At 42.5% G+C, this 27380-nt stretch overlaps 1 protein-coding gene across 1 annotated transcript in view; it reads right to left on the bottom strand.

Annotated features, from left to right (window-relative positions):
- Window positions 1–541: 541 nt before the first annotated feature.
- LOC126188929 (uncharacterized) overlaps window positions 542–27380 on the bottom strand; it is a 108772-nt gene continuing 81933 nt past the window's right edge. Inside the window, exons 4-5 of the mRNA XM_049930650.1 lie at window positions 21342–21467; window positions 542–659 (exon numbers count right to left, since the gene is read on the bottom strand). Of these exons, the coding sequence (XP_049786607.1) occupies window positions 549–659; window positions 21342–21467 (237 nt within the window). The 3' untranslated portion in view covers window positions 542–548. The remainder of the gene's footprint in view (window positions 660–21341; window positions 21468–27380) is intronic.

Raw genomic sequence — 27380 nt, 5'->3', positions numbered from 1 at the left:
TGGCGACAACATCGATGTACTGTGGAGACCTCACGCCCCACGTGTTGAGCAATTCGGCGGTACGTCCACCCGGCCTCCCGCATGCCCACTATACGCCCTCGCTCAAAGTCCGTCAACTGCACATACGGTTCGCGTCCACGCTGTCGCGGCATGCTACCAGTGTTAAAGACTGCGACGGAGCTCCGTATGCCACGGCAAACTGGCTGTCACTGACGGCGGCGGTGCAAAAATGCTGCGCAGCTAGCGCCATTCGACGGCCAACACCGCGGTTCCTGGTGTGCCCGCTGTGCCGTGCGTGTGATCATTGCTTGTACAGCCCTCTCGCAGTGTCCGGAGCAAGTATGCTGGGTCTGACACACCGGTGTCAATGTGTTCTGTTTTCCATTTCTAGGAGTGTAATATTGAAGTGTGTACAATAAAATTCCAAAACCGTAGTTTTGATGAGTTCTACCTCTTTATTCAAAATACATATTGTACAATATTGAAAGCTTTTACTTTACGATAGCCAACATTTAATTCACAAATCTGTAAGTGACTCTGACAGGAATTCAGAGTGGAAACTCCATGGAGTCGACAATCTGTTGCAGAAGAGGTGGAAACACGTCGTTGCACCATGCCGACACGTCGTCCCAGAAGATGTAACCAGTCCCGCGACGTGCCTATAAACAAAACCAACGCCAAGTGATGAAAAAGGAATCATACTACGTAGAATAAGACGTGTCCTGTCTTAGAGATACAGCGATAAAAAGTGCTGCTGGAGACCTAAAAGCGATCTCCATCTCATATAAAGTACAACTGCACATTTAGGGGAAGTTTACGAGGGACTTCTTCAACCGATGTTAATGTATAAAATAGCAGGTAAGGGGGAAGAAGGTTGATAAATACGCCTCGTGGCGGCAGTGTGCAGGAGGTCGAGCGGTTTGGATTTGATAGTGGGCATCCAGGACTGCCGTTAAATGACAAAATAGGAAATCAAGTACAATGAAAAGTATATATTTCAATATACGGAGTACAAAAGGGCGCACGTAGGGTCGGAAGTTAGCAGGTTTAGGCCAGTCTAGGAGGTTGAAAAATTAATTAAAATGGGCAACGGAAGGGGAAGCGGTTCATGTTAACTTACGTTGGTGGCCGGTCGTGAAAAGCAGAACCAGAGGCTCTGGCTTCCAAAAAGACGTCTGTTCTGCTCGAGGTCTTGATTAGAAGAGAGAGAAGCAAGTGTGTTATCCTCCGTAGAACGTTCCGGCGTCCACTCACGTGATCGGTATTCCGCACACTCTATTGGCTTTTTAGCGTGAGTTGGCGTGAATTCTCTAGAAGTTTCAGCTGAGGGCTCAGGGCGTCTCTTGTCAGCAGCTTTAACTGGACAGAACTGCCTCGGTTTTGAAAGACAAGCAATTTGTGTCACGTAGACACGGCGTGAATTACTATGGGAGAGTCCGCCGCTCGTGGTCTCGCGGTAGCGTTCTCGCTTCCCGAGCACGGGGTCCCGGGTTCGATTCCCGGCGGGGTCAGGGATTTTCACCTGCCTCGAGATGACTGGGTGTTTGTGTTGTCCTCATCATTTCATCATCATCCAGGAAAGTGGCGAAATTGGACTGAGCAAAGATTGGATAATTGTACGGGCGCTGATAACCACGCAGTTGAGCGCCCCACAAACCAAACATCATCATCATCATCATCACTATGGGAGAATATCCCACTGGGCCTTTGAAATAAACTTTTTAAACTAATTCCCTAAAATATTCCTTCACTGGCTGCCATCCTGTACAGCATATTCCCTTTCTAGACATCATAGTATATTGAATTGCGCCGGTCGACCTTATTTGTTGCAAATTGAAAGCTGAATATTTAAACAAATTCAAACAGGTAACCCTGAGACTGTCACGTATTCCAGTTAACAATAATGAACACTACCACATCACAACAATTTCGGAAACGAGAATCAACATTGAAAGGTTTAAATTACAAAATAACGTGAGTATCTGAAAGATAGAGACCTCGGCTTTATGACTGCAAATTAACCTTACATTCAGGATCAGCTAGAGCGCCAACTTTACTAGAGTTCATATAAAAAATTTCACCATGGACATGCACAGGACTCCATAGACAGAAAATTAAGGCAAGGTGCTGTTAGTTTTGGCTGCAGTGTAAATAGAACTGTTGTGACACAATTCTGAAATAAATTAACAAAAGTAACTTGTTTATTTCACTTTCTTTTTGAGTCATCAGCCTTCTGACCGGTACGATGAGGCTCGCCACGAATTCCTCCCCTTGCGCTAACTCTTTTCCTCAAGGTTGCACTTGCAGTCCATATCCTCAATTATTTGCTGGGTGTATTACAATCTCTGTGTCCCCCTACAGTTTTTGCCCTCTAGAGCTCCCTCCAGTATCATGGAAGTTATATCCTGATGACTTAATACATATCTTGCCACCCTGTCCCTTCTTCTTCTCAGTGGTTTCCATATGTTCCTTTCTTCGTCGATTCTGCGAAGAACCTGTTCATTTCTTCGCTTATCAGTCTACTTAATTTATAACATTATTCTGTTACACCACAGCTCAAACGCTTCGATACTCTGTTCCACTTTCCCCACTGTCCATGATTCACTACCACGCATGCTGTGCTCCAAAGGTACATTCTTTGCAATTTCCTCCTCAAATTAAGTCCTGTGTTGGAATTAAATGCCTTCTTTGACTTCGCTAATCTTCTTTTTATGTTCACTTTGCTTCGCCCGTAGCAGCTTATGTTGTTTTCGATGTATCAGAATTCCTTAACATCGCCTACTTCGTGATCGTCAATTGTGATGTTAAGTTTCTCGCTATTCTCATTTCTGCTACAATTGCTTCTATCGTTTTCCAGTTTGCTCTCAAGCCATATTCTATATTTATTCGACTATTCATTCCATTCAATAGATCTTTTAATTCTTCTTCACTTTGACTGAGGATAACAATGTCATCAGCGAAGTGTGTCATTGATATCCTTTCACCCTTACTTTAATCTCACTCTTGAACTTTTATTTCAGCGACTGCTTCTTCAATGTAAGGATTGAACAGTAGGGGTGAAAAACTGCATCCCTGTCTTACGCCCTTTTTAATCCGAGAACTTCGTTCATGGTCTTCCACTAGTGTTGCTCTCTCTTCGTCCTTGTTGTTGTATAAGACCCCTCTTTCACTATAGCTTATCCTATTTTTCGCTGAATTTCACACATTTTGCACCATTTTACATAGTCCAACGATTTTCTAGGTCGAAATAACCAATGAATGTTCCTTGATTTTTCTTTAGTCTGCTTCCAAAATCAAGCGCAATGTCAGAATTGCCTCTCTGGTGTCTTTATCTTTCCTGAAGCCAAACAGAGAGTCATAAAACAGATCTCCATTTTTTTCTATTCTTCTGAGTGTTGTGGTTATCAGCAGCTTGGCTGCATGAGCTGGTAAGTTGGGGAGCGGTAGCGCTCGCACGTATCTTCCTTGCTGTCTGCGGAGTTGAGTGGCTTACTTCTTTCAGAAAGTCTGGTCTACGTCGCCAGTCTCATATATTCTACATACCAAACGGAATAGACGTTTTGTTGCTACTCCGAGCATTAGTTTTATAAATCGAGATATGGAATACTGTCTACCCCTTCTGCCTTATTTGATCACAACTCCTCCTAAGCCCTTTTAAACTCTGACTCTAATAATGGACGCCTTATGTATTCTATATCCTCCTCAGTTTCTTTTTCTTTCGCGTCATCGGACAAGTCTTTGCCGGCACAGAGAATTTCAGTATATTCATTACACTTGTGGGCTCTCAGCGTTTGCCAGTGGAATTCCTATTGCACGCTTAATGCTACCATTCTTGCATTTAATTTCACCACATTGCTCTATGGCCTCTCTCGACAGTACCACCATGGCCACCTACTAAACATTTCTGCATCCATCATGTCAGAGTTGCCAAGCAGTTACCTTTACTTCTGGCATTACATCCTAGAATAGCTGCTCCAAACACTGTATCCTCTGTGATAATTGCAGGTTGAGGGGTGTGAGTTCAGAAAGCCTTCGATTATGATACAGTGAGCGCTCAAAATTTTACAATTTTAGAATTAACTGACTTCGCCTTCATAGTCTCTGCGGATGTATCCCTCAATAGAGGACGAAACACAGGCACGGAAACGTGCCTTAGACAACATCCTAATGCTCGTAAAATAATTATCAGCATTGATAAAAACACCATCTGTAATGTCTCCACTTTTCGATCCTGAATGTACTAATCGCATGACATAAATTAAAACATGAACCTCACTACAGATTTTTTTGTTACGGGTTTTTTTGTTTTTCATGTAATGAGAGCATAGAATTTGATGAAAGAATGTCAAAGGAATCCGTTGATCCCAGACAAGTATTGGTATTCGTTTTGTTTTTGTCCAACACACAGCTTAACCATTATGATATAATTTTGCCGAAATTACTTTGGTCTTCACTTTTATTAATCCACTTTGCCAAAACTGCCCAGAGTGGTTGCAAGATGATACTGAGAAAACAAAATCTCTTGAGTAATATTAGCGTCGATGAAAATAAAAGAATGTCTACAACAGTTGTTCATTATGGTGTGCACAAAACCGAGAAAGGCGGTAATAATTACAGTAACACTTGTCATTCGCGTTTGTAATTTGTGCACATTTCAAAATATATATGATCTGGATAGCCAGTTTTTTCCTGTTTTATTCTTATCATTCCCTGCTCATTTTATAGCCTGAGGTTGACAGCCAAAGCATTAAATTATTTTCAAACACTACTAATGTAAAGAAAAGTTGGAAAATGTTTTAAATAGACGCGTTTTCAGTAGTATTTACGTACAATTAAACTGTTGGTTTTCTTAGTTTTTGAATAAATATAGAAAATCAAAAGACGATAAAAAGACACTGAAAAAAGTGTAAAACGCTACTGTCATTCTTAAAAAAGAGCGCCTCGCGCTCACTGCAGTCTGTAGGATCTATAGTGGAGTAAAATTGTTTTCAGGGAGGGGAGCATCAGTAGTTCTTCAGGGTTAAAGGGCATCGGTATAAGCAAGGGAATCTGTTAGGTACAAGGTGGTAAGGTAGGCTGCTGCACCCACCCAGCACCAAGGAAACGAAAAAGTGTAGTCTAGACAGTTTTTCTCTATCAAGAGAGTGATTTTTCATTAAAAATACTCCATACTTCAGTCTAAACCCCACTTCCTCCCCCACTAAACTACTATATCGATACCCTTGGTGCGGTACTCTCTATAGAGGTAATGTTTAGCATGGATGGTGGAAAAAAGATAAGGAGGCCGAGAAGTGAGGTCAGGGGGAGCTGTAAAGAAGGAGAGCCTTGACTTTCAGTGGGGTAAATGGGGACTGAATGAATAAATATCGAGGAGGAATTCATTGTTCAAGAGAGGGGATGGGTAGAAGTTTTATCGAGAGAGAATATGGTACGTGTGGGTGTAAGTGTGGGGTTGGTAGAAAGTGTCACTAGACGCTTGGCAGAGTGCCACGATAAGAAATTAGAGGGGAAGAGAGAAGTTCGGGCTAGCATAGGATGTACAGAACTGTGCGTTACACGAGAGGAGAAGCAAAAATTTGATGAGACAGTAAGGGATCCATTTGGGGAAATCCAATGTGAAAATTGAGACGTAATGCATAGTGTTCAAGAGCTTGGAGGAAGTAATAGAACGTTTGATGCAGGTGCTATCCATGATATACGAGAGGGTGAGTTGGACCTGTGTGGTTTATGGTGAAGGAATAGATTGCCAGAGCTGTGACGGGTATATATAAGCCTCTTCAGTGTTTAAACAACAGCCTACCCAACAATTTTTACATTCCGTTGGAATGCATTGAAGAACTTAACATTCTTACCTTTTTTCTCCTTTTGATTTTCTTTCAATTCTGTTACAGTTTTAGACAGTATGTGATCAAACGTATCCGGACACATGGCTGAAAATGACTTATAACTTCGTGGCGCCCTCCATCGGTAATGCTGGAATTCGGTATGGTGTTGGCCTTCATAACAGCTTCCACTCTCGCAAGCATACATGCAATCAGGTGTTGGGGGTTTCTTGGGGAATGGGAGCCAATTCTTCACGTAGTGCTGCACTGAGGAGAGGTATCGATGGTCCGCAGCTCGTGGTCGTGAGGTAGCGTTCTCGCTTCCCACGCCCGGGTTCCCGGGTTCGATTCCCGGCGGGGTCAGGGATTTTCTCGGCCTCGTGATGACTGGGTGTTGTGTGATGTCCTTAGGTTAGTTAGGTTTAAGTAGTTCTAAGTTCTAGGGGACTGATGACGATAGATGTTAAGTCCCATAGGGCTCAGAGCTATTTGAACCATTTTTTTAGGTATCGATGTCGGTCGGTGAGGCCTGGCACAAAGTCGGTGTTTGAAAACACCCCAGAGCTGTTCTAGAGGATTCAGGTCAGGACTCTGCGCAGGCCAGTCCATTACAGGGCTTTTATGGTCTTGTAACCACTCCATAGCAAGCCGTGCATTATGAACAGGTGCTCGATCATGTTGAAAGATTCAGTCGCCATCCCCGATTTGCTCTTCATCAGTGGGAAGCAGGAATATGCTTAAAACATCAATGTAGGCCTGTGCTGTGATAGAGCCACGCAAAACAACAAGGGGTGCAAACCCCCTCCATCAAAACCACGAACACACCATAACACCACCGCCTCCAGATTTTACTGTTGTCACTAGAAACGTTGGCCGATGACGTTCACCGGGCATTCACCATACGCAAACCCTGCCATCGGATCACCACAGCGTGTACTGTTATTTGTCACTCCACATAACGTTTTTCCGCTATTCAATCGTTCAATATTTACGCTCCTTATATCAAGCGAGGCATCGTTTGGCATTTACCGGCGTTATGTGTGGCTTATGAGCAGCCGCTCGGCAATGAAATCCAAGTGTTCTCACATCCAGCCTGACTGTCATAGTACTTTCTGTGGATCCTGAAACAGTTTGGAATTCCTGTGTGATGGTCTGGATGGGTATCTGCCTATTACAAATTACGACCCTCTTCAACTGTCGGCGGTCTCTGTTAGTCAACAGACTAGGTCGGCCTGTACGTTTGTACATGTCTCTTCACGTTTCTACTTCACTATCACATCGGAAACAAAGGACCTAGGAATGTTTAGCAGTGTGGAAATTTCGCGTACAGACGTATCACAGAAGTGACATCCAATCACCTGACCACGTTCAAAGTCCATGAGTTCCGTGGAGCGCCCCATTCTGCTCTCTCACGATGTCTAATGGCTACTAGGTCGTTGATTGGAGTACCTGGCAGTAGATGGCAGGAGAATACACCTATTATGAAAAACGTATGTTTTTGGTTGTGTGTGGATGTGAAAAGGTGTTGAGAAATTATGTGAATTAGTAATGTTACTTGAGTTTTAATATTACTTTCAATGTACATACACATATACAGTGTATTTCTGGAAGCTGCAGATCGGTAGCCAAAATTTCATCTGCGTATAATGCGTACGAAAAAAGTGCTGAGCAAGGAAGTGACAGTTGATGTGTAACTGAGCCTAATTGTTGGACTCGCCTGTATGAAGATGGTAAGAGGCATGCACTGAGTAAATTTGAGGAAAAGTAGTTAGGTTTTCAAAGGAATGGCAGTTCTAGTAGTGATGGAAAGAGGAGAAGTTGGAATAATTCAGGACAGTGCATTGACGATAATGATGCTGTACTTATAGAGACACGTATGGCAATTATGAAATTATTTCTTTCTTTCCATACCTTGTTAAAAGTATTACATTACAAGCTATATGACAGTAATATACATATACAGGGCGTTACAAAAAGGTACGGCCAAACTTTCAAGATGTTATGTGGACATGTGTCCGGAAACGCTTAATTTCCGTGTTAGAGCTCATTTTAGTTTTGTCAGTATGTACTGTACTTCCTCGATTCACAGCCAGTTGGCCAAATTGAAGGAAGGTAATGTTAACTTCGGCACTTGTGCTGACATGCGACTCATTGCTCTACAGTAGGTTTGGGCAGGTATTGTTGGTGATGTCTTGATTGGGCCCCATGTTCTTCCACGTTATCATGATTTCATACGAGATACTCTACCTGTGCTGCTAGAACATGTGCCTTTACAAGTACGACACAACATGTGGTTCATGCACGATGGAGCTCCTGCACATTTCAGTTGAAGTTTTCGTACGCTTCTCAACAACAGATTCGGTGACCGACGGATTGGTAGAGGCGGATCAATTCCATGGCCTCCGCGCTCTCCTGACCTCAACCCTCTTGACTTTCATTTATGGGGGCATTTGAAAGCTCTTGTCTACGCAACCCCGGTACCAAATGTAGAGACTCTTCGTGCTCGTATTGTGGACGGCTGTGATACAATACGCCATTCTCCAGGGCTGCATCAGCCCATCAGGGATTCCATGCGACGGAGGGTGGATGCATGTATCCTCGCTAACGGAGGACATTTTGAACATTTCCGGTAACAAAGTGTTTGAAGTCACTCTGGTACGTTCTGTTGCTGTGTGTTTCCATTCCATGATTAATGTGATTCGAAGAGAAATAATAAAATGAGCTATAACATGGAAAGTAAGCGTTTCCGGACACATGTCCACATAACATATTTTCTTTATTTGTGTGTGAGAAATGTTTCCTGAAAGTTTGACCATACCTTTGGTACTTTTTGTACCCAAAAATCATGATTTATCGTGGTTTTCTAAACGCCCGCGGACTAATGGTGCTTTTACACTGATAGGCTAGATCATTATGACCACCAACCAAATAGCCTATAAGTCCACAGTCGACACGGATAACAGAGGCGACGCGTCGTGCCACGGAAGCAATGAGGCCTTGGTAGGACGCTGGGGCAACTGACACCACATCTTCACACACGGAAGTCACCTTACTCCCGTAAATTCTGAGGAGGAGGCGATGAGCTCTGTGCCGCTGTCAATCAGACCCCAGATGTTTTCGATCGGGTTCAGACGTGGCGAGTTGGGGAGCCATCACATCAATCGGAATTCGCCACTGTGTTCTTCGTACCACTCCATCCACATGGCGCATTATCCTGACGAAATATGAGACTGCCATAAGGAAACATGGTCGTCATAAAGGGTTGTACGTAGTCTACAACGAAGTGGACTATACTCCTTGGCCGTCATGGTACCTTGCAGGAGCACCACTGGCCCCATGGATGCATTAGTGAACGCTCCCCAAAGAATAATGGAGCCAACGACATGTTTCCGTCCTGCAGTGCAGGTATTAAGGAGCTGTACAGCTGAAAGACAATGGATTCGCGCCCTCCCATCGGCATGATGAAGAGGGTGTTGGGATTCACAAATACATCGCTCCCCCTCTGCACCAACGTCCAGTGCCAATGGTCACGTACCATTTTCAATCGTAGTAGCCGATGTCGTCGTGTTATCATCGGCATATGCGTGTGTCGTCGGCTGCAGAGGTCCATCGTTAGAAGTGTCTGTCCGGTACACTGTGTACACTTGTACCCTCGCAGCATTGAAGTCTGATGTTAATTCCACCCCTGTCCTGTTTTGCCAGTCTGCCCATTGTACGACGTCTCAACGTTGTTTCATCTTGGTTTCGCCGCATATTGAAGACGCTCACCACAGCACTCCCCGAACACCCGACAAACTAGTGCAGTTTCTGAAATACTTGTGGCCAGCCTCCAGGCCATCACAATCTGCCCTCTGCCCAACTCTGATAGAACGCGTGCCGTCCTCATTCTACACACGGTCGGCACACACACTGATACTACACTCCTGGAAATGGAAAAAAGAACACATTGACACCGGTGTGTCAGACCAACCATACTTGCTCCGGACACTGCGAGAGGGCTGTACAAGCAATGATCACACGCACGGCACAGCGGACACACCAGGAACCGCGGTGTTGGCCGTCGAATGACGCTAGCTGCGCAGCATTTGTGCACCGCCGCCGTCAGTGTCAGCCAGTTTGCCGTGGCATACGGAGCTCCATCGCAGTCTTTAACACTGGTAGCATGCCGCGATAGCGTGGACGTGAACCGTATGTGCAGTTAACGGACTTTGAGCGAGGGCGTATAGTGGGCATGCGGGAGGCCGGGTGGACGTACCGCCGAATTGCTCAACACGTGGGGCGTGAGGTCTCCACAGTACATCGATGTTGTCGCCAGTGGTCGGCGGAAGGTGCACGTGCCCGTCGACCTGGGACCGGACCGCAGCGACGCACGGATGCACGCCAAGACCGTAGGATCCTACGCAGTGCCGTAGGGGACCGCACCGCCACTTCCCAGCAAATTAGGGACACTGTTGCTCCTGGGGTATCGGCGAGGACCATTCGCAACCGTCTCCATGAAGCTGGGCTACGGTCCCGCACACCGTTAGGCCGTCTTCCGCTCACGCCCCAACATCGCGCACCCCGCCTCCAGTGGTGTCGCGACAGGCGTGAATGGAGGGACGAATGGAGACGTGTCGTCTTCAGCGATGAGAGTCGCTTCTGCCTTGGTGCCAATGATGGTCGTATGCGTGTTTGGCGCCGTGCAGGTGAGCGCCACAATCAGGACTGCATACGACCGAGGCACACAGGGCCAACACCCGGCATCATGGTGTGGGGAGCGATCTCCTACACTGGCCGTACACCACTGGTGATTGTCGAGGGGACACTGAATAGTGCACGGTACATCCAAACCGTCATCGAACCGATCGTTCTACCATTCCTAGACCGGCAAGGGAACTTGCTGTTCCAACAGGACAATGCACGTCCGCATGTATCCCGTGCCACCCAACGTGCTCTAGAAGGTGTAAGTCAACTACCCTGGCCAGCAAGATCTCCGGATCTGTCCCCCATTGAGCATGTTTGGGACTGGATGAAGCGTCGTCTCACGGGGTCTGCACGTCCAGCACGAACGCTGGTCCAACTGAGGCGCCAGGTGGAAATGGCATGGCAAGCCGTTCCACAGGACTACATCCAGCATCCCTACGATCGTCTCCATGGGAGAATAGCAGCCTGCATTGCTGCGAAAGGTGGATATACACTGTACTAGTGCCGACATTGTGCATGCTCTGTTGCCTGTGTCTATGTGCCTGTGGTTCTGTCAGTGTGATCATGTGATGTATCTGACCCCAGGAATGTGTCAATAAAGTTTCCCCTTCCTGGGACAATGAATTCACGGTGTTCTTATTTCAATTTCCAGGAGTGTACATGCACTGTGCATTTGTCTCACTAGAAATCATTCCTCGCTAGGTGACGCTGCTATAACTTGGGTTGGTTAAATCGACAGTAGTGTTGATCTATGCACATGCCGCTTCACGTCAATCCTAGACCACACTTTATACAAACGAATCAACCGATGGTCTCGATTTGCGTGGGCTGGAGGAAGGTTGCAAAGTTCTGACCCTGTTTTATGGGATATTTACATAATTTCCATTCCTTATACAGGTATAAAAACGATCACTATGCCAAGAGCTATGTAAAACACTTGATCCTATATCTCTGTTATCAATAGAACCCGAGATACGACCCCCTAAAAATAGGTTTTCCGCGCGTGGCTTTTGGGAACATGTTGGTACTCTGCATTATCGTACACGGACCGTTTACTGTAGGAGCTACCGCAAAGAGCGTCAGTGGCTTACAGACTCCTCAAACTTTCGTATAAAAGTTCTAACGAAACCAGAAACAGTCGTATTAGTCAGTTATCAGCCAGAAGTTAGTGAAAGTTGATTTGCTACCGCGAGAAACCGTTGGCATGAGTTCGAAAATCATCGTATGAAAACTTTCCGATGAGGTAGTTGTGTGTGCTTCCTATTGATCTGGAGAAATTTAGAAGTATCAAGATACCTTTGTTGTCCATTCAGCAATCTGTTCGACGAAAAACTGTACAAGAAGAAGAGAGGGGAATAGAAACTACCGAATCGGGAACTCGGAATAAGGGGAGTAGCTCACAATTAGTTCACCTCTTACTTTAGCAACAGGCAGCAAAAGGTCATTATTCACGACGTTGAGAATGGGTGTGATGTGGGGTCTCAGTGCGGTACGATCAAGTGGGGCGTGCCACAGGGATCAGTGTTGGGGCCACTTCTGTTCCTCACTTATATAAATGATAAGCCCTCTAGTACTACGAGTAACTGTAAAATATATCTGTTTGCTGATAACACGAGCTTGGTAGTAAAGGATGTTGTATGCATCAATGTCTTGGTTTCGAAAAGTGCAATTATGACACAACTTCATGGCTCATAGATAATAAACTAACGGTAAATTAGAGTAAGACTCGGTTTTTACAGTTTCTAACACGTAATTCAACAAAACCTGACATTTTAATTGGAACTGAACAGCTCAAATTTACAGGTGTTCAGATAGATAGACAACTGTCGTGGGCAGCCCACGTTCAGGATCTTGTTGAAAGATTTAATGCTGCAATTTTTACTATTTGAACAGCATCCGAAGTGAATGATCGTTCGACACCAAAATTAGTCTACATTGCTTATTTTCATTCGCTTATGTCGTATGGTATTATATTTTGGGGTCACTCTTCCCATTGTAAAAGAATAGTTTTGGCCCAGATACGGGCAGTTCGGGCAGTAAGTGGTGGAAGCTCACGAACCTCTTGTCGAACCCGGTTCACAATCTGGTTATTTTGACATTGGACTCTTCATATATATATATATATATATATATATATATATATATATATATATATATTCCTTACTGTCATTTATTGTTAACAATATTAGCTTATTCCCAAGAATAAGCAGCTTTCACTCAGTTAATACTAGGCAGAAATCAAACCTGCATTTGGATCGGACTTTCTTAACTCTTGTGCAGAAAGGTGTGCAGTATACTACTGCATCCATTTTCAGCAGCTACCATTAGGATTTAAACATCTTAGCAGTAATCCATGCGCTTTCAAATCCAAACGGAAGAGTTCCCTCATATGTCACTCCTTCTGTTCTATTCTATTATTCTATTCTATTGTATTCGAGGAGTTCCTTGAAAAATTAAGCTGATTCTTGTTGTATTGTTAATTGCGTTTACTTAGACTTATGGACTGACTTTTCTCGAGTTCATAAACATTTTACTTTTATCTGCTATTACTTTTATGTCGTAATTTCATATACTGACACATTCCATGACCTTGGAGATTTGCTCCTCAATATGGCCCTAGGGAACTTGACATGTAAATAAATAAATAACAAATAGCTGCAAATACTAATGTAGAAGATGGACATTAGTGCTAGTCCAAAGATCAGCTTCCTGCATGATGAAAGAACTTAGTGAACTAAAATTAGATGCTAATCGGAAAGAAATGAAATCAGAAATCAGTAAATTAGAAAAATTAAACAAAATCTAAGCGTAAGTAAGAGCAGGTCAAATTAAAATAGTAACAAAAGTGAAAATAATGCATGCCGAACGAAGCAAGCTTGAAGCAGGATTAAAAACGAAATAAAAACAGCGAGAATAAGTTAAATTATAATTTGTCGCTCCTGAGGTAGGGTAAAAACTGAAGAATGAAATCAGAATGGTACAACTAGAAAGTGTGTAAAGGAACAGACTTGGAGGACAAGTGAGGCTTGCAATATCAACGAACAGATGGTCCCCAAGGTAGCTGAACGGTTTAAGCGATTAGAACAAAAGAAAGAGGACACCAAAATCGATGTTGAGTTTACACAGGAGCGTACAGCAGTAGTAGAGCAGAAAATAAGTGGCTGATTCAATGATCGAGAAATGATGTAATGTTTGGGATTCCACTCGAGAATTTCGAGATAAGTAATTTCGAATTTAAAAGAGATGGGGTTCTACATCCTAAGGAGTTTGTAATGATAAACTTTCGAAGAATTTGTTCAAGAATCTATAGAGATACAGGAAAATGTAGTAAGAGAGTTTACATGGAATTTGGGATATAGCAATGGAAGTGTTATGGAATATTGGTAAAAGATGATTAATAAATTGCCCCGTGCACAAATATGAGCTAATGGCGAACTGAACTCTGGACGAAATTGCCAAATGTGTGAACCGGGGAAAGATGCAGAGATTTTTCTTAGAGGAGCAAATTAGCCTGAAGCAAGCTTCAACGGCGGTACTAGTATTGTAAATCCAGTGAGTGAATCAGTTCGAAACAACAGCAATGTGGACTTGGAGGACGAGGCAGCCGTTACCACGAAGTTAAAAACGTGTGAGCAAGAGAGGGAGAAGATGAGAGAAGACTTCGAAACCGGAACAAAGAGGAAAACCAAGATAAATATATGTTACGGATCTCGCACACACAAGAAAGCAGAAAGGGCCAACTACTTCATCTACGAGTAGGTTCTATGTACTATTCAAGGACTACCACCACTTTCACGATGGACATGAATGTAACAACTAGATACCGAGGAGAGGAAATTATTCGCAAACATTTTCAGCATCACAGGTCGAGAAACGAAGTAAGGCGAGCAGCAACAATAGGTACCAACTAAGTTAAGTCAAAGTCCACGAAGATGTGTGTGTTGGTGTGTAAGTACCTAAGGGACCAAACTGCTGAGGTCATTGGTCCATAGACGTACACAATACTTAAACTAACTTACGCTAAGAACAACACGTACACACATGCGCGAGGGAGGACTCGAACCTCCGGCGGGGAGGGGCCGCGCAATCCGTGACATAGGACCTCTAACCGCGCGGCCACCTGCACGGCAAAGTCCACGAAGTGGGGTGGGCAGTAACGAGCACGAGAGGTGGTCAAACTAACGAAGCAGACGTCACGCGCATGCGCCAGGCAGACGGATCTCCAGACGATGAAATCGACGCTACCACCACCAGAGTTGACCTCACTCAATGACGTAAAGCGACTAGCAATTATTTTGGCTAGGAAGATTACAATTCACGATGTGATGGAAGTATTAGGATCATCAGCTTGCAATAAAGCCGAAACAGATCGTGGTCATCTAGCCAACGAAACAGGAGCTAACTGATACTAACAAGTTAACTGACATCACTAACTCGACGCGGAGCAAAATTCAGAAGAATAGAGGTGGACAGATGTGGCAGCAAACGCTACGACGCGTGGCAACAGCGTCGCGATAAATCCAAAATTTAGAAGAACCTACAAGAGTAGACGTTAGTATTGAAGAAATCAAAAATAAGAAGGCAACAATAATGGGAGAAGATGCAGAACAAGAGCTGAGGAAGAGACAGAAGATAATATAGCACCAAAACCGTCTGGAAGCAATCCATTGATGAGAAATAAAAGTGTAATAAGGCAACATACTGGTGAAGATGAGGAGGAAAACAACGAAGATAACAGTCAACTAGAGAGCAAAGACAGCAAACAAGAATCAGATCTAAGGAATTAGGAAGAAGAGAAGGAGCTCGGGAGGTACGATATATTGGATTATCCAGATAAAGAAGAATTTAAAAGAGTTGCAGAGTCATTGGAGAATATATTAGTTGGAGGGATCGAGTAATCTACGAAAAACCAACCGAATAGACTGGTATTATATACAGAACAACGTGACGATTCTTACAGTGTTGAAGAGGAAGACTCGCAATTGGAGTTTGAAGATGTATAACATGATAGTCACAACAACGAATGACAAAAAGCTAGTAAATGTAAAGAGGGGGAAAAGGGTGAATAAGGGTGGCAGGACGGAATCTAAGTTGTTAGCGACATCAGAAGTGATGAATTCGGACCAGAATAAACAACAAGCGAAAACAACCTGTGTTTATAGTATTACCCGGAACCACAATTATGTGGGCAGAGCTAAAAGAAATAAGGGCTACGGAAAGGAAGGAGTTGTTGACAGAGCAGACGATAATATTGTAACAGGAGGAAAGAGATTAAATTGTTAATGTTGTTGTTAGTTGTCAAAAAATCGACAACAGTCACATGAAGGGCGAAGAAGTCATAGCAGATAGGATTCTGGTACAAGAAGATACGTATACACGTAAACTAGGATGAAGAAGAGATATGAGTTATGTATGGAGGCAAGAAAGTAGATGAAATAGAGGAGGAACAGAAAGAGCCAAAAGAGAAGTCTCAGCATTGGGAAAAGAATGAAGAAGGAGGTAGTGAAGGGTTCATCCTTTAGAGAAATGTGTTTATTGCAGTGGACAAAACGCTGCAGAAATGCTGCAATCAGGACTAATTGCTGTTGTAATTGTAGTATTGCGAATAGCTGTAGCAAATACTAGAACACTCTTGTTAATTGATTTAGATAAGAGACAGAGAGTCACAAGCAGATACGCATTAGCAGAATAAAATACCAAAGGATATAACGAAACAACAAAAGGGGAACAGGTCAATGAAGAAGGCCAATTTACTGTTAGATGACGATTTATCAGGAGAGTTCGTCCGGAAAGAGAACTTTTACGATGACATTTAGCGTTCTGTTTATTAGTCTTCTCTACATATATGGTATTAAGTCGAAGAAGGAACGTTATGAAAATATATGAATGTAATCTTGGATGTTTGGATCATAGGATGTAGCTAAAAATGGAAACTTAACTACGAGTTCGAGTAACTACTGGGGGCAGCCAGTCAAAATTGTTGAAGAGAAGTACACTACTGGCCATTAAAATTGCTACACCAAGAAGAAATGCAGATGACAAACGAGTATTCATTGGACAAATATATTATACTAGAACAGACATGTGATTACATTTTCACGCAGTTTGGGTGCATACATCATGAGAAATCAGTACCCAGAACAACCACCTCTGGCCGTAATAACGGCCGTGATACGCCTGGGCATTGAGTCAAACAGAGCTTCGATGGCGTGTACAGGTACAGCTGTCCATGCAGCTTCAACACGATACCACAGTTCATCAAGAGTAGTGACTGGCGTATTGTGACGAGCCAGTTGCTCGGCCCCCATTGACCGGACGTTTTCAGTTGGTGAGAGATCTGGAAAATGTGCAGGTCATGGCAGCAGTCGAACATTTTCTGTATCCAGAAAGGCCCGTACAGGACCTGCAACATGCGGTCGTGCATTATCCTGCTGAAATGTAGGGATTCGCAGGGATCGAGTGACAGGTAGGGCCACAGGTCGTAACACATGTGAAATGTCACGTCCACTGTTCAAAGTGCCGTCAATGCGAACAAGAGGTGACCGAGACGCGTAACCAATGGCAACCCATATCATCACGGCGGGTGATACGCCAGTGTGGCGATGACGAATACACGCTTCCAGTGTGCGTTCACCACGATGTCGCCAAACACGGATGCGACCATCATGATGTTGTAAACAGAACCAGGATTCATCCGAAAATATGACGTTTTGCCATTCGTGCACCCAGGTTTGTCGTTGAGTACACCATCGCAGGCGCTCCTGTCTGTGATGCAGCGTCAAAGGTAACCGCACCCGTGGTCTCCGAGCTGATAGTCCATGCTGCTGCAAAAGTCGTCGAACTTTTCTTGCAGTTGGTTGTTGTCCTGCAAACGTCCCCATCTGTTGACTCAGGGATCGAGACGTGGCTGCACGATCCGTTACAGCCATGCGGATAAGATGCCTGTCATCTCGACTGCTAGTGATACGAGGCCGTTGGGATCCAGCACCGCGTTCCGTATTACCCTCCTGAACTAACCGATTCCTTATTCTGCTAACAGTCATTGGATCTCGACCTACGCGAGCAGCAATTTTGCGATACGATAAACCGCAATCGCGATAGGCTACAATCCGACCTTTATCAAAGTCGGAAACGTGATGGTACGCATTTCTCCTCCTTACACGAGGCATCACAACAATGTTTCACCAGGCAACGGCGGTCAACTGCTGTTTGTGTATGAGAAATCGATTGGAAACTTTCGTCATGTCAGCACGTTGTAGGTGTCGCCACCGGCGCCAACCTTGTGTGAGTGCTCTGTAAAGCTAATCATTTGCATATCACAGCATCTTCTTCCTGTCGGTTAAATTTTGCGTCTGTAGCACGTCATCTTCTTGGTGTAGCAATTTTGATGGCCGGTAGTGTAGTTAGTGTATTTGTGACTTGGAGAGGCAGCAGCATCAGCAGACGAAACATCCGTTGCTTTGTGGATGACGAGATAACTGAGGTCTCTGCGTCATGCAATGTTCACCAGTAAAACAGTGGGCAGTTGACTGAGTAGGAATGTATGTTTCGGATTCAAGTGTATTGGTAATGAGCCGACTTTGAGCAACTATAATAATAATTTATTCTTAGAAATAAGGAAGCGTCTGTGACAGGTGCAGTTTAGCCCCATTAAATTTTAAGCTTCAGCTTCCCCACCAGTTTGATATCATGTAGGAATGGATTGTAGAACTGTATGCACTTTTCCCTTTCTTTCTAATTTATTTCAAAATTTCCTTTATTGTTTTAGGTTTTTATGCATATGGGCAACAAGAAATTGTTATGTAGGAATTGGTTATAGACTTGTATATACTTATCCTTTCTTTCTAATTTCATTGAAAATTTCTTTTACTTTTTTATGTTTCAATATGTACGAAAATGTAACAGGAAATTGTTATGTAAAATAGTGATATTGCTTCAGTTGCAATATTTTTTCAACGTAATTATAAGTAGCATCTGTGTACTTCTTTCGTTCCGATAGGGAATATTTTATCTGTGTAACAAAAAAATTGTAAGGGAGTACGTGACAGCTGATGAGTGAGTCATTCTAATGGTGGGACTTTGTAAGACGAGAAGATACGAGCATTGAGTAAAATTATGGAATATTGGTCTGTCGAAAGAAGAACATTTTTAGTAACGGTGGAACCAGGAGCGGTTTGGAAGACACGAAGGTAAGAGAGCTTTATAATTATATGTGTGGAGGCGAATAGGACTTACTGTTAGATCATTCTGGAAGACGATTGTCGTCCGTTTTTGCTATAATCTACTAACACTTCCAGAAGGAAGTTTTTTTTCCGAATATTGACGCCCCAAAGTGAAAATCGAACTGTTAAATATATCGGGGCAAGTAGAAGGAATCGAAAGCTAATTAATGTATTTCAATATCATTGCAGAAGACGCTGGGAACAAGAATAAGAAGCCAATAGTATGTTATACAGTCCAGAATCAGACGCTATTACTATAAGGGAAAGAAACTACATCGTAATTTACGCGAGCAGCAATCTGAATACTTAAGATACACAGAGACATGAAATTTTGCGGTTATGTGGACATTTCAAAGACTACTGAATGATACTCATCCACACATTACACGTGACTTGTTTTCAGAATTAGACCAAGCGGTTTGAGATCCCAAGCATCTCATCTTTTTATGAGTGACATGATGATGAACTGACAGCCTGCTGCCTAAACATAAAGTTGAAAGATATACCTTTGTTGGAAGTGCTAAATTAGTGTCCATAACATTTACTACTCCTACGTACCCCAGCCCGCATCCTACTTGGAAACATTTAATAGTTTATTTGGAGCTGGCTCTGCAGCTAAAGGGTAGACTGGAATTGATGTCAAGCTTTATTTTAGTTTTCGACAATTAATATTTTTAACTGTCAAAGGAGCCACCGCCTTCCTCCTGAGGCCCAGAGGTTTTTAAAGAACAGTCTCACACTGGCAGCAAAAAGTCTCCCGAGGAGCTGCAATTCATGAAACAAAAATTTTCTGAATGAATAAAACAAAGTGTACTAAATTAAATGAATAGCGGAAACTTCCCTTAAAAATAATGTACGGTGTAGCAGGTATAACTGCAGATATTTCGACTGGCGACTGAGAACGGCGTACTGATCAACATTACATAATTATTTGTTTCGTTTGTGAACTAATAGTCATAGCTATTACAAGGCTTATGTTTGTACGTTGGGTAGTACCTCCAAGTACATGTGACAAGAACAAGCCATTAATGCTTATTTTCCCTCAGCTACAGGTCAGGTGTTGAAATGTGGAGTCGTGAACGCAAAACATAAATCTATATTGACAGGCATAGATCGCTTAGTGGTGCAGTTACGACCATGCTGAAAACTTTAGGCATAAAATTTGTGACGCGTTTGTTGAAAGACCATTGGACGCAGAGAAAGAAAAGCAAGCCAGTGATGTGCGTACATATTAAGGTACAACACGTAAAAACATCTGCACCGAATATCAATTACATTTATTGTTAACAACAGTCACTCTTGCGGGTACAATCTGCGACGTTATACTTTTATGGGAATTGTGTGTATGTGTGTGTGTGTGTGTGTGTGTGTGTGTGACATTGGAGTGGTTGTGAAGATAGTTTGCTTAAACGCTTTCCAGAGGTCTACGGACGAGAATAAGGATAATAGTAATTTACGCAAACACACTAAATTAACAGTAGGATGCGTTATAAAATATAAGAGAATATTTTACTAAGCGGACACATACATTATGGTTAGACTTCACACAATAGGGTTATTAACTTTCAGTACATTTAACACTAATCTATCTAGTGTTAGTTTTGTGTGGATTGTGGCTCGGGGGTAGGGGTAAGGGCTGTATGAGCAGACACAGAGATCAACATAAAATGTTTCTCGGTAATGGAATAATAAGCAACACTGCGTGAAATAACCGCAGAAATCAATGTGGAACGTACGGCCAACGTATCTGTTAGCACAGTGCGGCGAAGTTTCGCATTAGCGGGCTGTATCAGTAAACAAACGACACAGCTACCTTTTGCTAGCGCCACGACATCGCCTGCAGCGCTTCTCCTGGATTCATGACCACATTGGTTGAACTCTAGAGACTTGAAAACAGTGGCCTGAGAAGATACCCAATTTCAGTTAGCAAGAGCTGATGGTAGGTTTCGAGTGCGACGCAGACTGTACGAAGCTATAGGCACAAGTTTTCAACAAGGCACTTTGCAGACTGTTGGTGGCTTCTTAATAGTCTGAGCTGTATTTACGTTGAATGAACTGGATCCTCTGGCTCAACTGAATAGATCATAGACTGGAAAGAGTTACGTTCTGCTACTTCGAGACAATTTGCAGCCATTAGTGAACTTCGTGTTTCCATACAAAGATGGAATTTTTATGGAAGACAATGCGCCATGCCACCGGGCCACAACTGATTGCTATTGGTCTGAAGAGCATTCTGGACAGTTCGAGCGAATGATTTCGTTACCCATCAAACATTTATGGGAGACAGTTGAGAGTTTAGTTCATGCCTAGAATCTTGCACTGGCACCACTTTTGCAGTAATGCACGTCTGTAGAGGCAGCATGGGAACTTCAACTATTTTTTGAGTCCATGGAACACCGAACTGCTGCACTACGCTAGGCAATAAGAGGTCCCACACGGTATTAGGTGACAACCCATGATTTTGTCACCTCAGTGTATAAGGGAAGTCTGCCAATCGCGAGACTCCTGTGGGAAGAAGGAAGTGACTTGTACTGCATGAGGAATTAAGAACAACAAGAAAAACTGGGCTGTTCGATTTTTAGAGGATAATTAAAGATAATTTAACGTTACCCACCTCTAGGGCAATAGCCCTCGTCACCTCGGTGTCGGGTACATACACAGTGTAGTTCGCTGAGGAGACAGCACTCGCCATTGCTGAAGCTTCAGGTGTAGAACCCTCGACGTTCGTGTCACGTTGCACCTGCAGCAAAAGAATTATGTAAGCTTCTTATTTACATTAACAAACTCGTGAAAGAAAAGTGGTTGTTTAGGAAAGAATGAAGGAAGATCGCGGTTTAACTTCCCGTTGATGACGAACAGGATCAGGAGTTTCGAATGGCAAAGGATGGTAAAGGATTTAGGAATCTTCGTAGTATTGTCCTTACACAACTAATAAAACAACGGAAGACCTAGTTCTGGATAGCTATACTAGGATTTCAACCATAGCCCCCGCAGATCTGAGAATAGCGTTTCACCTGTTCTCATCAGCAGTCTGCGAAAAGCACCACACATGACCTAGATTGTACATGGCAACATGTGGAGAATGTGATACGCAATTTATTGGTCACAATGGATAGAATTTACAGGTACGTTACAACCAGCGTACACACATACAGCACAAAGTAATGAAACAGCTATTAGGGTACAGTACAGCTCTTCAACATCAAATATTTCGTTAAAAATATGTAGAAATCTGAACGACCTTCCATTATAAACAAAAGGACAGCCCCTTAAAACATACTTGAGGAAACTGAAATCTACGCCAATATGAAATACAAACAATAAATAAGTAACTCTCTACTTATATACACTATTATTATGAACATTTCTCTCTGGAACCGTCCCCAAAGATAGCTTTCTATTCCAGCCCGTGCATTTGTTTCATCCCTAATGACCTACTGGTCCAGCCGCCACACATTTATGTTTTCATAATTACTTGATGGCACCTGAAGATAATCTATTGCCACTTTCTCAACTCAAAAACTCTATATTTGTGCATAGAAACTGCATGAATATTTTTGTTGACCAGAATTTTCTTTGCGAGATATCCCAGATAAGCTTCGAAAACGGTCGTGGAATTAGTTAAGAAAATTATTAGCAAATAAAACGGATTTTTATTCTATAAATACGTTCAACAGATGAAAACTTATATTCATTGCAGTTTCATCTGTTGAAGTTTCAAGCATGTAATAAGATTGCTCGTTGTTTGTTGTGTGAGTGCGTGTTTTGCGGACATGACTCAAGTATATCAGTGGAACTTTGCTTTGATAAGCACTTTGAGTCGTAGCTGGTTTTGGAAATGAACTACTGCGTTCGAAACTAGTCAGCAGTATAGATTACGCACGTCTGTGTCAGAATTTGAGTAAAGAATTGATCGCAACACTTAATTTAGTAATTCTGTGACACTCTTGTTGACACTGAGATGGTGCTGGCTGGGTATTTCATGGAGATGAGTGTGTCTAGCTATTTCCTACTATGTAGGTGTACTCTCCAAGCAGTAGAGAACAAACCAAGTCAGTATACACATACTCCTTACACCTCATTGATATTGGCAGTCGCTGGACATTTATATATCTGTGTCTGTGTTGTAACAAATTCAGATACAATTACGTTACAGAACTTATAATGCATTTCACATCTGCTGAAATTCATACAGATAATGCAACAGAATTCTACAATAAAGAATGTCAAGAACTGATTAAAAATATACTATTAATCACTATTCAATGTATACTGAAATAAAAGCATCTGTTGTTGAAAGATAATAGAACATCAAATGAAAAAATGTGAAGCAAATTTTCTGTACAAGGCAATTCTAAATTGTTAAACATTATATTAAAGTTAGGTGATTAATAGAGTAACACAATGCATCCAACGCGCAAATTATGTAAACAAAATAAATGAAAAGCACATTTCAAAAATATTACTCTGTAACTAGGCATGTCATTAACAAATGTAATACTGGTGATAAAGTGAGAATAAGCAAATGGAAAGTAATATTTCAAAAGAACACATTGCTAATTGATCTACAGAATTATTTGAAAGTGAAGATCTTATATATTCAGGTCCAATCACATACAAATTCAAAGATATTAAAGGAAATTTTTGTTAGTATGAGCTACAGAGAACAAGACATGTTCATGGGATTAGGCGACCTAAAAAAGTACTCAGCATTGTCATATGTGGTAAAATATTCTATATTCTGAGAAAATTAGGTGTAAGATATAGAGAGACAGGTAACATACCGAATGTACAAGAGCCATGAGGGAATAATAAGGGTGGAAGACCAAGGACAAAGTGCTCTGATTATAAATGGTGGAAGACAGAAGTGCAGTCTTTCGCCCATACTTTTCAATCTATACATTGAAGAAGTAATGACAGAAATGAAAGAAAAGTTCAGGAGTGGAATTAAAATCCAAGGTAAGGATATAAACGATAGGATTCGCTAATGACAATGCTTTCCTGAGTGAAACTGGAGAGGAATTACATGAATGGAGTGAAGAGTCTAAAGAGTATGGAATATGGACTGAGAGTAAATTGAAGAAAGACGAAAATAATGAGAAATAGCAGACCTTCGGGGTCTGCTGCCGATTTTCATACGACATTTTCTGTCGCATCGTACCTTCCGCGTGCAAGTTGCGGCCTCCCACAGTTCCCCCCGACTTCAGGAGAATGGGGTACCACAGGGATCTTAAGTGTCTGCCTGTTTTTAATTGCAATTAATGGGCTCGCTGTGGCGATGGAAACGTCTGTCTCAGCTTCTTTATATGCTGACGACTTCTGCCTCTACTATAACTCCAGTTTTCGGCTGCCAAGACCTGCATTATGCATTTCTGCCGGGGATGCACTGTTCACCCTGATCCATTGCTTTATCTTGATAGCCAACCTCTTGATGTGGTGGAGACACATCGGTTTTTGGGTGTGGTTTTTTATGCCCGTTTGACTTGGCTCCCTTATATTTGGCAGCTTAAACAGATGTGTTGGCGGCATCTTAATGCTCTACTTTGCTTGAGCCACACCAGCTGGGGAGCTGACCGATCTACCCTCCTATGGCTCTACTAGGCGTTAATTCAGTCCCGTCTGGATATGGGAGCCTGGCTTATGGTTCAGCATCCCCTTCTGTGTTGCGGGTGCTGGACCCCATCCTTCACAGCGGGATCCGACTTGCCACTGGAGCTGCTTTCCGGACCAACTCTGTGAACAGCATTCTTGTGGAGGCAGGCGTCCCTCCATTGCGGTTATGGCGCCAACGTTTGCTGGCCGCTTATGCTACACAAGTTTGTAGCTTGCCTGGGCATCTCAATTATCATCTCCTGGTCCATCAGTCTGTCGTCCATCTCCCAGAACGTCGCCCCTGGTCGGATTGTACGATCGCAACTCGCGTCAGAGAGCTTCTCTCCATGCTTGGGGTTTTCCCTCTTCTACCTCTTTTCTGGGCCCCTCTGCATAGACCCTCATGGTGTGTGCCCACCCATGCCTTCGGCTCGAATTGACACAGGGCCCAAAATACTTGGTCCCTCCTGAAACCTTCCACTGCCGCTTTCTTTCCATCCTTGCCACGTATCAGGGCTCTGGCGTTGTCTACACTGACAGTTCAGTGGTTGCTAGTCGTGTCGGTTATGCTCTCAATCTACGGTATCATTATGAACAACACCCATTGCCGGCTGGCCGCAGCGTTTTCACTGCTGAGCTGGTCGCCATCTCTTGTGCCCTAGAGTATATCCGCTCCTGCTCAGGTGAGTCCTTCGTTATCTGTAGCGACTCCCTGAGCAGTCTATGAGCTATCGACCAGTGTTTCCCTCACTCGCGTCTGGTGATGACTATCCAGGAGTTCGTCCATACTCTTTCCTGTTGCGGCCACTCTGTGGTCTTTGTGTGGACCCCTGGTCATGTTGGCATCCCGGGCAATGAAAGTGTTGACATGCTGGCCAAACAGGCTGTCAGTGTACCAGCCTTATCGATTGGGCTTTCGGAGAGTGACCCCAGGACAGTTTTGCGGCAGAGTGTACTTCACACCTGGGATGAACAATGACGCACCCTGCCTTCACCAAACAAACTTCAGGCTGTCAAGGAGGCTACCGGTGCGTGGCTCTCCTCCTTGCGGGTCCCTCGCAAGGAGGCTGTTGTCCTCTGCCGGCTGCGCATTGGGCACACCAGGATGACGAACAGCCACTTATTGCGCCGTGACGACCCACCTCTATGTCGCTCCCCATCGGCTTTGACGGTGGTCCACATTTTGTTGGCCTGTCCCCTTTTAGCTGTGGTCAGGCAGACGTTTGCGCTGCCTGAGACGCTCCCTGCCCTTTTAACACATGTCACTTCCATGACAGGCTTAGTTTTGCATTTTATTCGGATAGGGGGCTTTTATCTCTTAATCTCAGTGTTTGTCACTTTTTTGTTTTGTTTTGGCCTACGATTTTAGACTGGGTTATCTTTATAGTGTGTTTCTAGGTGGTTGGCTTTTCCTTTTTTGTCTCTATGGTTGGCCAACCACTGTCACATTCTGTGTGATTTTAATTCCTTTTTTCTGGTCTCTGTCTGATTCTTTCTTGTCCTGTGTCATCTGTTGTCATTTCCATTGTTCGTTTTTATTCTGTGTGGGTGTTCGAAGTATTGGAAAAAGGGACCGATGACCACAGCGGTCTGGTCCCTTCAGTCCCACAGACCAACCAACCTACCTTTCATTTTGTGATGTATAGGGGTCTTCACATAATGACCACTTTTTAAATTTGGAATGGTCTGATTGTTGTTGTCATGTAAACAGTTTATTGATTCTATCTATGAATATATGTCGCCAATTTCTTCAACTTCTTGTTTCAGTGCTTCAATAAATTTCTGATGTGAGTTTGGTCATTTATAGACAACAGGATCTTTATAAGAACCATTAGTATATCCAAAATAATAACAAAATCCATATGGCTCATTTTTTGATATTTAATTGTATATGACTTCTCTGGATTAAGTTGATAAGGATTTAAATTCAAGAAAAATCTTTCGGAATCAGTGCAGGTCAGAAATGGAGCATCTAATGAATGTTGAAAGTTTCCAAAACTTATATATTCATCTTCATCTGGTAAAATTACTTGAACTGAATCATTCTTGGAACAATCTTTTTGATGAGTATGATCATTTTATGAAGTATAATGTTGTAAGCATATTTAACATGCATAAATTTTCTATTCATGTTGGGATTTATGGCTAACAACCAATATAACTAAATCCTTAATCCAACAATAATGTGAGTTACTTTTTGTTCTAATACACAACAAATTTACATTATTAATCTCACTTATATGAAGATGGCAAACTAAATATCTTTCATCACATGCATATTTACATTATAATCTAAATATTATTTATTTAGGTTTCAAGCTTTGTTAAATTTTATCAATATCAACAACCTTAATATGGAACTCAATCATTTTGCATTTTATCAATTTCAACACCAACACTGTACTTTATGTTACTTGTTGTGGGTCTTTAGTTACACCATACAATACTGACTTTATAGCACAAGTAAAACATTTTTGTTCATCATTCTTAACATTAACACATGTTTTTATATTTCTAATCTGATTGGAGAGATCTATGTATGATGATCCTCTAAGTGGTATTTTTATTTAATTCTGGTTGTAAACCTGTAACTGTGTTGAGAGCAGATTCAGATCTTCTCATTTATGGTTTATTAATATTACTTTTTATTTACTGCTTAGCATTGCTACAGAATTTGGTTACATCTTTTTCGTTTAATATTGTGTACATATATGTCGAAAATCTAAATTCTTTTTTTTCATTTTTACTACTCATTTTTCAGCTGTGATGAGTTTTGAGTGTACCTTTTAATATGTCATATAATTTCGATTATGAGGCAATTATAAAGTTATTAGGGTCTTTGATTTTGTGTGTATTTTCTATATTCCAAGTCTGTAGTCTACTTACAATCTGTTAAATATTATTTATTCTTCATTTGTTTCTACTTGTTATATACATCAGCTTTAAATGAAAATATATGTTTTAGTGACACAGGTGAATCTTGAACTTATAGAATCAACTATGATTTGTGAAGTAGACTCGAGCTCTTAGCTAAATCCTTTAGTTTAACTTTCATCACTTG

The sequence above is a fragment of the Schistocerca cancellata genome, chromosome 5 (genome assembly GCF_023864275.1).
Source record: "Schistocerca cancellata isolate TAMUIC-IGC-003103 chromosome 5, iqSchCanc2.1, whole genome shotgun sequence".
NCBI lineage: Eukaryota > Metazoa > Arthropoda > Insecta > Orthoptera > Acrididae > Schistocerca > Schistocerca cancellata.
The sequence above is the reverse complement of the archived record's forward strand: the minus strand, read 5'-3'. Positions and strand labels throughout refer to the sequence as shown.